General features: G+C 50.4%; 1 protein-coding gene across 4 annotated transcripts; it reads left to right on the top strand.

The window, feature by feature from the left end:
* The first annotated feature begins 1895 nt into the window (after window positions 1-1895).
* Window positions 1896-16950, top strand: CES3 (carboxylesterase 3). Of its 4 annotated transcripts, none has more exons than XM_045988389.1 (14): window positions 1896-2505; window positions 2674-2934; window positions 6542-6746; window positions 6850-6988; window positions 7155-7288; window positions 7729-7882; window positions 7986-8090; window positions 8717-8818; window positions 9181-9318; window positions 13731-13811; window positions 14865-15012; window positions 15658-15807; window positions 15959-16037; window positions 16142-16950. In XM_045988389.1, coding segments are annotated over exons 3-14 (1428 nt in total). In that variant the 5' UTR covers window positions 1896-2505; window positions 2674-2934; window positions 6542-6744; the 3' UTR covers window positions 16338-16950. The 4 variants fall into 4 exon arrangements, with proteins under 4 accessions (XP_045844345.1, XP_045844342.1, XP_045844346.1 ...); XM_045988390.1 differs by lacking the exon at window positions 1896-2505 and having other exon boundaries at window positions 2621-2771; window positions 2867-2934; XM_045988386.1 differs by lacking the exon at window positions 1896-2505 and having other exon boundaries at window positions 2612-2934.
* Window positions 16951-17497: the final 547 nt, after the last annotated feature.

Genomic DNA, 17497 nt, shown 5'->3' with positions numbered 1-17497 from the left:
CCCCCACCTTGCTGAGCTTCCCCCAACTCCCCATGGGCATCCACATGATTAGTTTTCCTGCTTACCCCATTGCTTTCCCTAAACTTTTCCTTCCCTCACCTTGTGCACCCTCCCCACGAAGGAAACCCTCTCTTCTGCAGCATTTGATCTCAGCTCACAAAGATACTGATTATGTTCACTCTGCCTCTTTGTTCCACCAAAGCACTTTTACTCTGTCTCTCAGAGGCTATATCCTTCTTCTCATAGACCAAGGAGTCCTGCTAAGCCCCTGCCTCTGACCAACTTGCCCTCTCCAGGCACTAGATTTTCCAGGAGGAAAGTCCCCTTCTTTCCCTCCACTGCCTGTGAGCCCAACCATAGAGACTCCGGAAGACTGGCCCTGAAGGGTGGAGATGGCAGACAAGGATAAACTTAAAACTAGGGAGAGGGGCGGGGCTTTCCTGTTAGCGGCCACTGGTGCATAACGCAGCTCCTGCCTCCTGGAAGCATTTACTGAGCGCACGCCTCTGTATGTTTTTCAGTCCTGCAGATGCACGATACACTTTCCAAAAGTGGGTTCCCAGTATTCGTTTCTGAGTCTTATTTTTTAAACAGTTTTATTGTGGAATAATTTACATATAATTAAATTCGCCCACTTTAGGTGTATGGTTTCACAAAGCTGGCTGCATATAGGAGACATACAACCACCATCACATCAAGTTTTAGAATATTTCTTTTTTTTAACATTTTTTTTATTTTTCAGAAAGAGCACAAGCAGGGGGAGTGGCTGGCAAAGCAGGCAGAGGGAGAAGCAGGCTCCCCGCTGAGAAAGGAGCCTTACGCAGGACTCGATCCCAGCACCCTGGGATCATGATCTGAGTTAAAGGCAGATACTCAGCCAACTGAGTCTCCCAGGCATCCCTCAAGTTTTAGAATGTTTCTGTTGCTCCAAAGAGTTTCTTCGTGCCCTTTTGCAGTCAGTCACTGCCCTGACCCTGGTCCAACATAGCCACCAAATTACTTTCTATTGCAATAGTTTGCCTTCTCTAGAATGTCATAGAAGTGGAATCATTTATTACCGGTTTCTGTCACTTAACATAATGTTTCTGAGATTCAACCAGTGATTTCCTTTTTATTGCAAAGTAGTATTCCATATGTGCCGTGCTACATTTTTTCTATCCACCAATTAAATGGATGTTTAAGTGATTTCTATTTTTTGGCTATTTTTATTAAAGTTGCTGTGAACATTTTCAGACAGGTCTTTGTGTGGACATGTTTTCTTTTTTTTTTTTTTTCTAAGATTTTATTTAATTTGTTTGAGAGGGAGAGAGCACAAAAGCGGGTGAGAAGGGGCAGAGGGAGAAGGAGAAGCAGACTCCCTGCTGAGCAAGGAGCCAATGTGGGGCTGGATCACAGGACCCTGGGATCATGACCTGAGCTGAAGGCAGACACTTTAGTGACTGAACCACCGGGTGCCCAATGTTTTCATTTCTTTGGGGAAAATAGCTGAGTGGAATTGCTGGGTTATAGGGCAAGTGCGTGTTTAACTTTTTTTTTTTTTTTTTAAGATTTTATTTATTTATTTGACAGAGACCACAAGGTGGCAGAGAGGCAGGCAGAGAGTGAGAGGGAGGCAGGCTCCCCGCTGAGCAGAGCACCCATGCAGATGCAGGGCTCCATCCCAGGACCCTGAGATCATGATCTGAGTGGAAGACAGAGGCTTTAACCCACTGAGCCACCCAGGAGCCCCTCATGTTTAACTTTTTTTTTTTTTTAAGATTTTATTTATTTGACAGAGAGAGAGATCACAAGTAGGCAGAGAGGCAGGCAGAGAGAGAGGAGGAAGCAGGCTCCCTGCTGAGCAGAGAGCCCGATGTGGGGCTCAATCCCAGGACCCTGAGATCATGACCTGAGCCGAAGGCAGTGGCTTTAACCCACTGAGCCATCCAGGCGCCCCCCACCCCCGCATGTTTAACTTTTAAAGAAAATGCCAAGCTGTCTTCCAAAGTGACATGTTTATGCCCCACCAGCCATCTATGGGGATTTTAATTGCTCCCTAGCCTTGTCCATGCTCGGTCTTACCCGTCTTCCGCCGTTGATTAATTGTAGCGGGTGTGTAGTGGTATCTTGCTGTGCTTGTTCCCTGTTTCAGTGTCTTTCTCTGTCTCTGTCCCTGTCTCTGTCTCTCTCCCCTCCTTGCTCCTGCTCTGCTGCATGTACCAATGGATGAAGGTGCAGGGAGAGGAATGGGCCCCACCTGAGAGGCTGCCTAAGACAGTCCAGGGAGGTGCACTGGTTATTTTTCACAGAGGGAAGTTTGACCCTGGGCCTCTCCAGCTCTGAGTGCCAGCTGGAACCCCAGGAGAGAATCTGCCATGTTGTCTAGGCATGACCCTCACCCAGCTCCTCACTGAGTCAGCACTTCTGTTTGAATCAGTAAATATTTGCCAGAGCCTCACACTCCCACACATCCCCCACACCAGGCCGACTCCCAGCCAGCCATGCTCCTGACACTAAGGCCCAGAGGTGAGTCCTGCCTTTACGTGGGCTAGAGGCTGTCCCAGAGAGACAGACACCCCCCACCCCGCCCCGACAGACTGCCCAGCCTGTGGCAAGAACAGGCTTCCAGGGACTCTGGTTCTGTGTCTTGTGTTTTCACACATGTAATCTCAGACCCTGTGAGGTGCTTCCTAGGATCGTCACTGTTTCACAGACGGCAAAACCAGACCCAGGGCTCTGGGTACAACGTGGCACAGCCAGCGCTCGGCGGGGCCCGGATTTGAACACAGGAGGTCTGGCCCTTCAACTACGTCATCCCGGGATTCGGAGGAGGATTTGAGTTGTGAATAAGAAGCTTCCAGCTCCTCTTTTTCCATTCTCTCTGCAGACCTCAGAGCCTCTGTTAGGGTACGGAGTGGACCACCCCTCAATGAGACAGAGAACACTCTCGATAATGTAAGTCACACAGCGAGGTTTATTTCCAGCTAGCTGGGGTCCAAGTATCTGCCCGGCGCAGTGGGTTTCAACAAGGACCCCGAGCACTCAAAGCCAATGGTTTACATAGCATTTTCAAGGCACTTTTTCATAGCTACATACATATCTTGTGCCTCACTTTGACAGTTTAACTTTGTTTAACTTTTTGCCACCCCGGCATCACCCTGGTGGTTAAGTGAGATTTAGGTTTAGAAGAAATTTAACTTTATTTACCTTTCCCTCTGCCTCAGTCTCCTTCAGTTTTATGGTGGGGAGGGTGACCTTAGGCCTCAAGGAACTGAGCTATTTGTCTCTGGAAATTGGGCTATTGAGAAGATGGCTTCTTTGTTGTAAATCACTAGGACATTTGTAAACCGAGGGAGACTCCTGTCTTGCAGGTTTGTGATCTCTGCAAGTTAACTATTTGTTTTTTATTAACATCTGGTCCCTGTGGAGCCACCACCTAACCGCCCTGGTGGTATATGATTAAGTTGTTTTCCCAGGTTTTAGCTAGTTTCTCTTATCTCAAGTCACGTACCCAGTATCGGCCTGTTAGGGATGCTCAGTAAAATGGCTTCCTGGCCTTCAGGATGGCCATTCTTATGCTAACCCACTCTTACAGTGCAAGGTGCCAGCTTTTGCTTTGCCAAGATGGCTGTACTTATGTCAGGGCTAGACTCAGGTGGGTACAGCCTTGTTTTTTGTGGCCTCCACACCTGGAGCTGGTTTCCAGGACTTGTTTTTAAGTCCCCTGGGGGAAGAGGAGCAGGGACAGTTTAAGGGTTAAACAACAAAGTTATTGTTTAACCTCGGTGGAAGCCTCTGGCTAAAATAGAAATATAAAATAGGTCCTACACCTCCTGCCAGGAGTCCGGGGGCCCCTTGAGGGCAGTGCCCGGCTTCTTCCCTGTTACTTGAGGAGCCTCAAGAGAGGGGGGGCTGACAGGAGAAAATCACACCCCAAATACACCCAGGGCATCCTTGGACCTGGAGCCCCATGGCAGGGCCACCTAGGCCCAAGGCACTGAGGCTTTACAAGAGTATCAGCCAGCCACAATGGAAGAGAGCTTGCCAGTCCTTTGAGACATTAAACACAGAATTACCAGGGGATGACAATGCCATTCCTAAGTGTATACAGCCAAGAGAAATGAAAACCCAGGAACTCAGAAAAACTGGTATACCAGTGTCTGCGGCAGCATTACTCAGAATAGTCAAAAGGTACAAACCACCCAAATGCCCATCATTGAATGAACGGAAAAACAAATTGTGATAGAGCCATAGAGTGAAATATTATTATTCAGCCATAAAATGGACCGAAGTACTAATATGTGCCATAATATGAATGAGCCTCGGAAACATTACGCTAAGTGAAGGAACCTGGACACAAAGGGTCACCTATTGCATGGTTATTATGGGCTAGATCCTGGACAGGGAAATCCAGGGAAGCAGCAAGCAGATGAATGGTTATCAGGTTATCAGGAGATGGGGGAGCGTGTAGCAATGGGAGTGATTATTGAACAGGTATGGGATATTTTGCAGAAGTAATGAAAGAGTTTTGTAACTAGAGAGATGTGGTATTTGCACAAAATTGCAAATACACTAAGTGCCACTGAATTATATACTTTAAAATGGTTAATTGTATGTTATATAAATTTAACCTCAATTTAAAACAAAACAAAAGAAAACAAATAATATCACCTTCAATTCCCTGTATCCAACATCAGGAGGCTCAGGCACCCCCTTGACTAGTAGGACTGGACACCAGCCCCTGCCCCAAGCCATGGGCTCCCTTGGAACTGCAGCACAGTTCCTGGCCACCATTCCCTTGGATGGGTGCTGTGTGTCTCTTGCAGTGAGCACACAGGACCTGGTGGAGTTCACTGAGTCAGGAGAGCTGGAATTTGAGCCCAGGGCTTCGGAGCTCCAAAGTTCAGGCTCTTTCCCTTCCCCCATGCCCGCCCGCCAGCCACCCCCCCCCACCGCGCACCCCCCCCCCCGGGGAAATATCACGTCATCCATGCCCCTGCAGTGGATCTCTGAACCCTCCCTCCCCAACTTGGGTAGAGGTACTGGGTCCTAGAGCTGGTCACCAGCCAGATGGGGAGGTCCACTGAGGTTTTTTATAACATAACCCTTCAGAGATTGGTTGTGCCAAAGATAGGGCTTTACCATACCTTCCACCACTTCTGATCCCAGTTAGTTGTGAGGAGCATGGGGACAGTGGTACAAAGTGGGTCCAGGGTCCTACCCTGGGTGGCCTGGCTGCTCCTCGTGTTCCCTGTCACAGCCACTGGTAAGATATGCAGGCAGAGCCTACCCAGGTGGGGGCTTCGGGGTTGCTGGGAGGACTTGGGTGGAGGGGACAAAAGGGAGGTAGGGACAGGGAGGGGTGGGCAGCCTGCTCGGGGAAGAAGCCCTCAGTTCTGAGAAATGGCTGGGGTGGTGTGCATCATCTCTGGGCAGAGCCACTGCCCTTGCAGTCGTGTGTGCTCTCCAGAGCAAGCCTCCAAAGGACCTGTTCGTCCTTATGTTTTCAGGGCACCCAGGATTTGATTAATCAGCAAGACACAGCCATAGGAGTGAGGGTCAGGAAAGATTTCCTCACAGCTCTAGAAACAAGCAGCATGCAGGGAAGCACCGGGTCAGTCAAGAGGCAGAAGAGCGGGGAGCCTGAGTGGCTCAGTGGGTTAAAGCCTCTACCTTCGGCTCAGGTCATAATCCCAGGGTCCTGGGATTGAGCCCCGCATCTGGCTCTCTGCTCAGCAGGTAGCGTGCTTCCCTTCCTTTTTCTCTGCCTGCCTTTCTGTCTACTTGTGATCTCTGTCTTTCAAAAAAATGAATTAAAATCTTTATTTAAAAAAAAAAAGAGGCAGAAGAGGGGAAGGGAAAACGTGGGCAAGAGCCTTTATTTTTCGCAGAAGGAAACGGCCAGGTGGCTAAGCAGCTTCTGGAGAGGCTAATTCAAATATTCTCGGTAGGCTCTGGGGCATGGGCTGTCCTTCCTTATCTGGTATCTGGCCCCCGGTGTGATTAGGGAAGGGGTTATTGGTGGGAAATCTGAGAAGCCCAGAGGAGGTGGCTGGGGGCTCAGGCTCCGGATTGGTTGGTTTGCATCTGAAAGACACCTTTCCGGGGATTGTTTATTAGCTCTAAGAACTGGCCAGCCCTGGAACGTGCGTAGTCCCTCCAGAGTCTGCAGGGCATCAAAATAAAGAAAACAAAATGATGTGGTTATTACACTTAATTTAGCAGATGAGAAATCCGAGGGTGAACGGCTAGCTCAATGGCCCAAAGCCCCATGGCAGGTCTGTGGGTCCCAGGAGAGCCTAGTTCGCCCTCCGGGGATTGGTTGGCCTAGAGGAGACTGGCAGACCTATGAGGGGGGAGGAGAAAGTGGGGAGTCATCCTAAGGCCCATCCCCCAGGCTTGCTGGGAAGGCTAGTCACTGCGCTGGGTGCTGAGTGCTCCGAACACAGCTCACAGAGCAGGTACTCCAAGAACCGATGTTTAGTGAGTCCATTCGCCTCCCTCCCACCATCAACCTGTGGAGGCTGCAAACTCATTCGCTGGCCCTCTGTCCTGCCCGCAGGGCCTAAGGTCACACAGCCTGAAGTGGACACCACCCTGGGCCGCGTGCGAGGCCGGCAGGTGGCCGTGAAGGGCACAGACCGCCTGGTGAATGTCTTCCTGGGCATCCCGTTCGCCCAGGCACCGCTGGGGCAAGGCCGGTTCTCAGCCCCACGCCCCGCACAGCCCTGGCAGGGTGTGCGGGACGCCAACACTGCCCCTGCCATGTGAGTAGCCCCTTGCAGGTGGACGAGCTGGTGGGCGGCAGGGGTCTAGATGTCGGGGCTGGTGGGCTGACCCTCTGGCCCTCGGGCTCATCCATGGCTTCAGGTGCCTGCAGAATCTGGAGAGAGCGGAAAATAACAGATTTGGTTTGAATGGAAAGCACCAGCTCTTCCCTGTTTCAGAGGACTGCCTCATCCTCAACATCTACAGCCCAGCTGAGGCCACTGCAGGGGCCGGACGGCCGGTGTGCAATCCCGAGGGCCCTGTCTACACCTGCAGCTCCGCCTGGCCTGTCCTCTCCCCAGCCCTGTTCCCATACTGTCACAGAGGTCCCAAGAACACCGTGGGTTGATGGGAGGGCAGCTGGTGTCCCAGGAGCTGGGGGTCACTGCCCCATGGCCTCTCTCCAGGTCATGGTGTGGTTCCATGGTGGCTCTCTGGTGACCGGCACTGCCACCTCCCAAGACGGGTCAGCCCTAGCTGCCTACGGGGATGTGGTAGTGGTCACTGTCCAGTACCGTCTGGGCTACCTTGGCTTCCTCAGGTGAGGTGGCCAGCCTGGGGGAGGGCCTTGCTGGCAGTGGGCCGAGGCCAGTTGGGAGACCCGTTGGAGAACTGGGATAGGGGTGCAGAGCTTGAATGCAGATTTCTCATGCAAGCGGGGTGGCTGGAGACCAAGGGCCCCTCCCCCATGCCCAGAGTTATACAGAGAACTTGGTCCTTTGGACAGAAGTGTTGACTCCTGGCCTGGCGACAGCATCCCAGCAAGGGTTGGGGACAAGGAGCACTGAGCTCTGGCAGTCCCCAGCTGGGCACATCCACACTACAGGCGGGGCAGGGGGCTCCTAAGCCTGCCTCCTCGCCAGGCCAGACTTGGGGAAAGGGGAAGGTCTGCCATCCTGGGAGTTGGTTAAAGGTTGAGGACAAGCCAGCCAGCCTACGCTAATGACTGCCCCCCACCCCACCCCACCCCCGGCTCCCTAGCACTGGGGACGAGCATGCGCCTGGCAACTGGGGCTTCCTAGATGTCGTGGCTGCTCTGCAGTGGGTGCAGGGGAACATCTCCCCTTTTGGAGGTGACCCCAACTCTGTCACCATCTCAGGCACCTCTGCTGGCTCCTGCATCGTCTCTGCCCTGGTGAGTCTCCACAGGAGTCTAGCAGCCATATCTCCCGTGGCCCCAGACCTCCCAGGGTCTCTGCCCACCCCTGACAGCCCCCTGTCCTCCACACGGCACCCAGGTCCTGTCCCCGCTGGCTGCAGGACTGTTCCACAGAGCCATCGCACAAAGTGGAGTCATCACCACCCCGAAGTTACTGGATTCTAACCCAAGTGTCCTGGCTCAGGTCTGCATTTCTTTCATTCTCTCTCACCCAACATGGGCCAGCCCCAGCCTGCCCTGTGCTTGCCCTGAAGTCCCAGAGGGTGTCATTGGTAGGGAGCTCCCTACCTCTGTTGGCGGAGAGGGCCCCACTGGGATGAAAGAAGCACAATGTCCATGGAGGCTCAGAAAATCACCAGTGCCTCCCTTCCTGCTGATACCCCCCCAGCCCGGCACCCCTGTTGTCCCCTCCCTGTTACACTAGCCCTGCTGGAATCCCTTCTCTCTGAACCCTGTCTCATTTCCTTGTTCACTCTGCACAGCTTGACTGAGCCCACTGGCTCTGGGAATAGAGTTAACTAGATAATGATATTGTTCTCAGAGGGGTAAGGGGACTCCACTACCCACACAAATAATGACAGTATGATGCAGTGGGAGACACATAGGGTGCCTGGGGACAACCCAAGGTGGTGGGCAAGGAAGCCTTGGGTTCCTCGGGTTAGTGGCAGGTCTCTGGCCAGTCCCAAGGCCCCATCTCTGACATCACTGCCCATCTTTCCTACCGATACACCCTGTGTGTACAAGAGGCAGAGGGCTGGAAGGTGGGGGTTGATGGGGGAGGGAGAGGCAAGGCTCTTGTCTGTCCCCAAGGGCTTCGCAGACTTCCTGGGCTGCCGCTCCGCCTCCTCGGCTGAGATGTTGCAGTGTCTTCGGCAGAGGCCAAACAAAGAGCAGATCCTTAACATAAAGACGGTATGCCTACCTCTCAGGGGGCGGTGGCAGGAATGGGACAGAGGGGTCCGTCCTGCTCTTGTGGGAGCCGAGAAACTGTCAGCAGTCTGGGGTGAGGCTCAGGGCAGCCTCCCCTGAGGGAAAGGGGTGGAGGGCCCAGCCAGGCCTGGGCGCATGAATGGAGGGCCACCTCTTCTAGGAAAGAGGTCTGCTTGGAAGCATCCTTTGCTTGGGCTCCCTATTCCTCCTGGTCCTCCAACCCTGGTGATCTCTATCTCCTCTAAGGCTCAGCCACCCAGACATGCAGCCGGTTGAGCCCCAGATGCCATCTTTTTAGGGCATGGGCCTGATTGGGAAGACCTGTGCCTTGCTTTCTCCTGCAGAACATGACAGCTTTCTACACCGTTGATGGAACCTTCTTTCCCAAGAGCCCCATGGAACTCTTGAGGGAAAGACACTTCCACTCTGTGCCCTTCCTCATAGGGTTCAACAATCATGAGTTTGCCTGGCTCATCCCCAGGGTGAGTATCATCTGGCTCTTGTGCTTTGAAGGCCCCGCCCCAGTCAGTCCTCTGCCGCCCCAACACCATCACGGCAGCCTGTGAGCTGACACTCCCATTTGATAGGTGAGAAAGTAAAGTTCAGGGAGGTTTATGGGACTTGCTTGAGGTTACCCAGATTAATTTTCCAAAAGCAAATGCTTGGGGACCAGGCTCTTGCACAAAGTAGCCTTCTGGGCAACACTGATTCGCAGCATATTCTTGCCTTGGTGTCTGGTTTATACATCAAGCTCTATGAGACTGGTTAGTATGTCTCTGTACCTGGGAGGCTAATTACCTGAGACTTTCAGGTTCCAGACAACAATAAACCAGTGGGGGACATCATGGCCCAAGTGCCTTACCGTCCCTTCCAGGTGCACAGAACTCCCCACACAAAGTGTTAAGATGATGCTTTCCTTCTGAGCTTCTTTCCTATCATTCTCTTTCTTCTACCCATCTTTACGGTGATGGACTTTAATGCCTGCAAAACTTACAAAGGGGGGGGGGTCTCATCGTAATATTCCTTAATTTCCACATTTGGGCACTTTGTAGTTTTTATGACCGAAGTGAATAAGGCAGTGAACATCTGCACATCTGTAGCTCTTGTCCTTTGATTTCTTCCTTTGGAATTCCTCTCCAAGAAAGACATGAGGGTATTTGCTGGATAACAGGCTCATACAATCTTGACACTCAAGGACAAAACTTATAGAAGTATCTAGGCCAGGTATGTGTGTGCAGTGTGTGTGTGTGTGTGTGTGTGTAATGGCAGAAGAGTGTTTGGGGGAAGCAGTGCCCTGGACCCTGGCAGGCAGCCTTGGCCCCACATCATCAACTTAGAGCCATGAATTGAATGGTGAGAAAGAGCCAAGCTGGCTGGCTCCCAAGGCCCCAGGCAAGCCTCCCTGGTACAGAACCCTGTGCCTGGGACTTTGTGGCCACAGATGCTTCTCAGGAATTGGGTGGCTCAGGGTACTGCTCACCTTCTCACGGTGCAGGCATTCTCTTTACTCTCCTTGTTATCCCTATGGGCAACTGTATATTTCTCAGCCGACTAGACATTTACTGGATGTCCATGGTGGAAGCTTTAGCCGTGGAAAGTAGTCCAGACCCCTTATGGAGCCCTCTCCATCTCTTAGGCATTACCACTGGCATAGCACTTGGCGAAGTTGCTACGCCAGTTTCAATGGCACGGCCGGCAACTTGAGTTCCCAGGTTTTGTTGCAACTTTACCAGCATTTGCAGACTGTAATTTTTAAAATACCAACTTTATTGAGATGTAATTTCCATACCATAAAACGTACCCTTTTAAAAAGTATATCATTCAGTGGGCTTTCGTATATCCACAAAATTGTGCCACCATCACCACTATCTTATTCCAGAACCTTTACATCACCCTAAAATGCAGCCCTTACCTGTTGGCTGTCACTTCCCATCCCACCTCCCCCAGCCCCTGGCAACCACTAATGCACTTTCTGTCAAATCTGTGGATTTGCCTATTCTAGACATTCCCAGCAATGTCTACACCCGAAGTGGGGCTCAGACTCACAGACCTGACATCAAGAGTCAAGTGCTCCACCAACTGAGCCAGCCAGGCATCCCCTAGACATTTCAAATAAATAGAATTCTACAATATACAATCTACAATATGGGTTTTTTGGTCTGACCTCTTTCATCTCATAGGATGTTTCCAAGTTCTTCCATGTCGTAGCATGTATCAGCACGTCCTACTTTTTTACGACTGATCAGTGCCTAGTATGGATATAGTACGATTTGTTTAGCCATTCATCAGTTCATAGGCATTTGGGTGGTTTCCACCCTTTTGGCTATTATGGGTAATGCTACCCTGAACATTCATGTACATGTTTATGTTTTAATTTCTCTTGGTTATTTACCTAGGAGGGGAATTGCTGGGTCCTACAGGAACTCTGTTCAATTCTTTGAGGACCTGTCTGTTTTCCAAAGTGGCTGCTCCATTTCCCATTTCAATACTCGTTAGCTCTCATTATAGTCATCCTAGTGGGTGTGAAGTGGTATCTCATTGTGGTTTTGATTTGCATTTCCCTGATTACTTAGGATGTTGAGCGTCTTTTTATGTGCTTATTGGCCATTTTTATATCTTCTTTGAAGAAATGTCTTTTAAAATCTTTTGCCGGTTTTAAAATTGCATGGCCTTTTTATTGTTGAACCAAAGAGTTTTTCATGTATTCTAGATACAAGTCCCTTATCAGATATGTGATTTGCAAGTCCTTTTTTTTCCATTCCATGGGTTGTCTTTTCACTTTGTTATGGTATCATTTACAACACAAAAAACTTTCATTTCGATTACATCTGATTTATTTTCTTTTGTGCCTGTGCTTTTGGAGTAATATCTAAGAAGTGATTGCTTAATCCAAAGTCATCGAGATTTACCTCTATGTTTTTCTCAAAGAATTTTATAGTCTTAGCTCTTATATTTAGGTCTGTGATTCATCTAAAGTTAATTCTGTATATGGTTTAAGGTAGGGATTCTTTTGCATGTAGTTATCCAACTGTTCCTGAATCATTTGTTTAAAAAAACTTTTCTTTCCTTATTGAAATGTCTTGGTGCCCTTACGGAAAATCATTGACCGTAAATGTAAAGGCTTACTTCTGGACTCTCAGTTCTATTTCATTAATTTATATGTCTATCCTTATGCCAATACGGCACTATCCTGATTACTACAGTTTTGTACTAAGTTTTGAAATGGGGAAGTGTGAGCCCTCCAATTTTCTTCTTCTTGTTCAGATGGCTGCATTACTTTGCTAGAGTTACAACAAAGGACTACAGTGTGGGGCGGGGGGGGGGCGGCACTTAGAGAACAGAAATTAATTGTCTCACAATTTGAGAGGCTAGAAGTCTGAAATCAAGGCGTTAGCAGGATTGGTTCCTCCAGAGTACTGTAAGAGAATCCATGCCTCTTCACTAGTTTCTGGTAGCTTCAGGCATCCACAGCTCTTGGCTTATGGATGGCATTCTCCCTCTGTCTTCACATAGTCCTCCCTTTGTACCATCCGTCTCTGTGTCCGAATTGCCCCTTTTTACGAGGACACTAGTCATATTGGACTAGGACCCAGCCTAACGATTACCTTTGTAATCATCTTAACTTGACTACCTCTCTAACGTCCCCATCTCTAAATAAGGTTACATTCTGCAATACTGGGGGTTACGATTGCACATATCTCTTTGTGGAGACACAAATAAACCCCTAACAATTGTTCTGGTTATTCTGGGTTGCTTGCATTTCCATATGAATTCTGACCAGCTTGTCAATTTCTGCCCCCCCCCCAAAAGTGGCTGAGATTTTGATAGGGATCACGCTGAATCTATAGTTAAATTTAGGAAGAATTGCCATCGTAACAAGATGATGTCTTCCAACCCGTGAACATAGGCTGTCTTCCCATTTACATAGGTCCTCTTTAATTCTCCTCAATTATATTTTTGAGTTTTTAACGTACAAGTCTTGCACTTTATTAATGAAGTGGATTTCCAACTATTTTATTTTTGATGCTATCGTAAATGAAATAGTTTTCTACACATCATCTTCAGATTGTTCATTGCTGGTATGTGGAAACACAACTGATTTGTCTGTTGTTCTTGTAGACCATCATTTTTAAGGTATTTGCACCTTTAGCTACTGTGGCCTTTAGTTTAGTCCTTTACTTTTTAGTGCAATTAATATCCCCTTTTGGGTATACAGTCATTGTGTTTACTCATCTGTGGGTTTTCTGTTCCTATTTCCACAAAGATTAGCAAACAGCCTTGTAGCCATGAAACTAACTTCAATAACTAATGTTTCCATAGTGTTTACTGTAATTCAGGTCCTTATATTTGCAACCTCGGTTTTCATAATCCTATGAAGTTGGTTATTGTCATTTCTTTTTCACAGATTAAGAAACTGAGACAGAGAGTTTAAGTAATAGGCCTAGGTCATGCACCTAGAAAGTAGCAGAGCTGGGATTTGAACCCAGAGACTATGCCCTTAAAACTGTAACATATAAAGACAACATTGCTCTTTAATATTTTATTTTTATTTATTTATTTGACAGACAGAGATCACAAGCAGGCAGAGAGGCAGGCAGAGAGAGAGGGAGGAAGCAGGCTTCCTGCTGAGCAGAGAGCCCGATGTGGGGCTCGATCCCAGGACCCTGGGATCATGACCTGAGCCGAAGGCAGAGGCTTTAACCCACTGAGCCACCCAGGCGCCCCCAACATTGCACTTTAAAAACAGCATTTTAACTTCCCCTGTGGGCCCTCGTACGACACCTGGTCACACTTGGCTCTGTTCGCAGGGCCGTGAACACCTGTCTGCTCCTGGTTGCGAGTGGGGGGTGGGTGGTGATAAGACTGTGATGAGAGGACCTTGATGTCCCCACAGGCATGGGGTTTCCTGGATAAGATGGAACAGTTGAGCAAAGAAGAAGTATTGGCCCTAGTGAGACCCTACTTGGCCGATTTGGTGAGTCAAAAGGGAGAAAGAGGTAGTCCAGTGGTATCCTATCCAGAATAATAGGTCACCCTCCTCTTCCTCCTTCCCTCCATCCCCCACAGCTACCCTCACACTGCCAAACCCCTTGGTTCAGCTGCTGAATTTTAGTTCCACCTAGAAATCCCCTTGGACATGAGTCAATGTGTTTCTCAAAGAAAGATGATCATCATCATTGTCTTCATAGACCACCCCCTAATGAGCCCATACTGTGTGCCGGAGACTGTCCTGTGCTGCGCCCTAGGACACGCATTCATCTCCTTCAATCCTCATTATAACCCTGTGAAATAGAAGTTTTCACTATTCCCCCTTTGCAGATGAGGAAACTGAGGCTCCAGGTCTCACAATAAGTAAAGGGCAGAGGCAGAGCTTCTGCCAGCTCTGTCTGATCCCAGAGCTTCCGCTGTTAAGACCATCCTGTCAGATGTGGAGCCACTTGGACCTGAAGTCCAGTCACAACCCTGGCTACTTATCTGCAGTTAGCCTTTGAGCCCATTTCTTCATCTGTAAACAAGGATAAACTTCTCACCTAAGGAAACTGGATGCCGTATTTGAAAAGTCTACCAGGAAGCTAGTATTCAGAAGGTGCTCAATCTATGCATATTTCCCTCCCTTCTTCGGAACCCTCAGAGTCCTCCCCATTCATACCACCTCATCCCTGTTCTCTGGAGCTCTGGGGGAGCCCCCATGATTTGCTCTTTCACTAACTTCCTGGTTAAGTTCAACCGGGCAGTCCCTGAACACCAGAACCCTTAGCCAGGAACTTCACATGAGCTGCCAGGCAGCTCTGCCAGACAGGAACCGACTTTCAACCTATTGGAGATCACACAGCCAAGCTGGCACTTTGGCTCCAGATCTGACCTGATCCTGCCCAGACACTATCTGGAACCCCCAAGGGAGGCAGGGGCACCAAGCACATGAGTCCTGGGATATGAAAGAGGCCATGCTGGAGGGTTTGGGGCTTCTTGGGAGGGTCTGCTGGGGCCGGGGGACCAGAGCAAGCCTGAGCCTGGACTTCTGTCCCAGGATGTGCCCCCTGAGGTGATGCCCAGCGTCATAGATGAATACCTAGGCAACATTTCCGACAGAGAAGCCAAACGCAATGCTTTCCAGGAGTTTCTGGCTGACATGATCATCATCTTACCTATCCTGAATTTCTCTAGAAGCCTCCAAGGTGAGCCTATCCCTGTTCACCTGCCCCACCCTTCCCGTTTTGGCCCAGGAGCTGGGGTATCACAGGCTACATGGCCCACACCCTGCTGCTGCCCCCATACCCCACTTCCTCTCCAGGACACAGACATGACTCTGGCAGGTCACCCTGCAGGCGAGTAAACCAAGGCTCAGAGAGGTTCAGTGACTCGTCAAAGGTCACCCAGCAGGGCTCATCACCAACGCTCAGGGATTCACCTGACTCATGAGTGATTTCTTCCCACATTCAGCACTTCTCCTGGGAGAGAAGCCTTGCTTCCTCCAAGCCTGGTGGCTAGTCCCTGACACAGCACTAGAACAGCTCCAAGCTCCTATCTTCGTGACCTTGAGCAAGATGCCTGGCCGGTCTGTGCCTTAGCTTCCTCATCTGTAAAACGGCGACAGTAACCATCTAATTTGTCTATTGCCAGGAGGGTGAAATGAATGATGACACAGAAAGCGCGCGGCGTGGTGAGCGACAACCAGCAAGTACTCAGCACGTGCTTGCTGACAGTGAAGTTGTCACCATCAGAACCATTACTGGATTGGTGTTACTACGAGCCGGGCCTGCCAAAGGCAGGACGCCATCCGGCTGAGGGTACCGAACCTTGAGGCAGCCCTCTCTCCACAGGTTCCGGAGTCCCCATCTTTTTCTATGAGTTCCAGCATCGACCCAGTTGTTTCGCGAAGATCAAGCCGGAGTGGGTGAGGGCTGACCATGGGGCTGAGATAGCCTTCATGTTCGGGGGTCCTTTCCTCATGGATGAGAGCTCCCTGCTGGGTGAGGACACAGAGACAGGCGATCCTTGGGCTACAGGCTCCAACGGGCTAGGCTGGGGCTTGTAGGCACACATGTCTCCAGTCCGCACTGGGGACCCTTGGGTTCTTTCCAGGACCCACCTGAGCCTGATCCAGGTCTGTTCCTCCCATAGCCTTTCCAGAAGCTACAGAGGAGGAGAAGCAGCTGAGCCTCACCATGATGGCTCAGTGGACTCAGTTTGCCAGGACAGGGTGAGTGATGGGCAGGCACACCTGACTCTGGGCCTAGATGACTCGAATCTTCCCCCAGTGGATAGTGCGGGAGGCCTTAGCCTTCACTCATTCCTCCCTCCCAGGGACCCCAATGGTGAGGGGCTGCCTCTCTGGCCCTCCTACAACCAGCTGGGGCAATACCTGGCAATCAGCCTGACACCACGAGTTGGCCGCAAGCTGAAAGAAGCCCGAGTGCATTTCTGGACGGAGACGCTTCCTGCCAAGATCCAGCAGTGGCAGCAGACACAGAAGAGCAGAAAGGCCCAGGGGGAGCTCTGAGGGGTGGCCCAGTCCCAGCAAAGCAGCTTCTTCTTCCCTCTGCTAAGAAACTTTAACTTAAAGCAAGCTGATGTTCAGACATGTCCCTGGAAGAATCAGCCCCTCCACGGGGCATTGTTCTCTGTTGAAATGTCACCTGCTGCCTTCTGCAAGGGCCTTTGTACAAACTCCTCCGTCTTCCTGAAGTGACTTTCCCCCTTACTTCATGGTCAGTCGCAGCTTAGTCTTCAAGCCGGGGATTCCCCCTCCTCGAAGAAGCCTTCCCTGCCTTCTCTGGGCCCAAGTCTATGTCCATCACAGTATAGCCCACCCAGACTAGCACTGTCTGTGTCTCTTTCACCTCTCTGAGGGTGGCAGTCAGCCTGACCCTGCTCTGTGGCTCCCACACAAGGGTCGGGCAGGACCTGGAGTCAGGGATGTTTGATGAACGAGTAAAAGAGAATATGGGAATGGCGGCTGCTGGACATGAAACCAGGCTCTTCAGCCACCGAAGCTATGCTCAGGGGCACCTGGGTGGCTCCGTCGGTTAAGGCTCTGCCTTCGGCTCAGGTCATGATCTCAGGGTCCTGGGATCGAGCCCCTCATTGTGCTCCCTGCTCAGCGGGAGCCTGCTTCCCCCTCTCTCTCTGCCTGCCTCTCTGCCTACTCATGATCTCTCTCTCTGTGTCAAATAAATAAATAAAATCTTTAAAAAAAAAAAAAAAAAAAAAGCTATGCTCAGTCCTGCACAGATGTCCTCCTTGGACAGGAGGGTGGATGGACAAGGCAGTCCTGGGGTATAGGGGAGTCCTGAGACCTCAGGGGATCCAGTCTAGAACAGATCTTACCCCCGCCCCCTGCAAGCAGCAATCACCCCCAAAGCCTGACTCAGGTTGAGGAAAGTCACTTTCACTGTGCTGTGCATACCTGTCTCCTGCACAAGATAAAACAGGATCCAGCTAGGCCAGAGCCTGACTCTTAGGATATGAGATGTGAGTTTCCCAGCCCTAACACTTCGACCCTTGGCTGGGCTCCTCCCTCCCCTCCCAGATGGGGGAGACCAACTTCTCGGGGAGCTCAGCACAGTCCCCACAGTACCTACAAGGACACAGGAGAACAGGTTGGGGGAGGGTGCCTGGACTAGTGCATCGGTCAGGCTGTTGTCACAGCGAAAAGAAAAG

The sequence above is a fragment of the Meles meles genome, chromosome 19 (assembly GCF_922984935.1).
Source record: "Meles meles chromosome 19, mMelMel3.1 paternal haplotype, whole genome shotgun sequence".
Classification (NCBI taxonomy): Eukaryota; Metazoa; Chordata; class Mammalia; order Carnivora; family Mustelidae; genus Meles; species Meles meles.
This window is presented reverse-complemented; position numbering and strand designations above follow the sequence as displayed.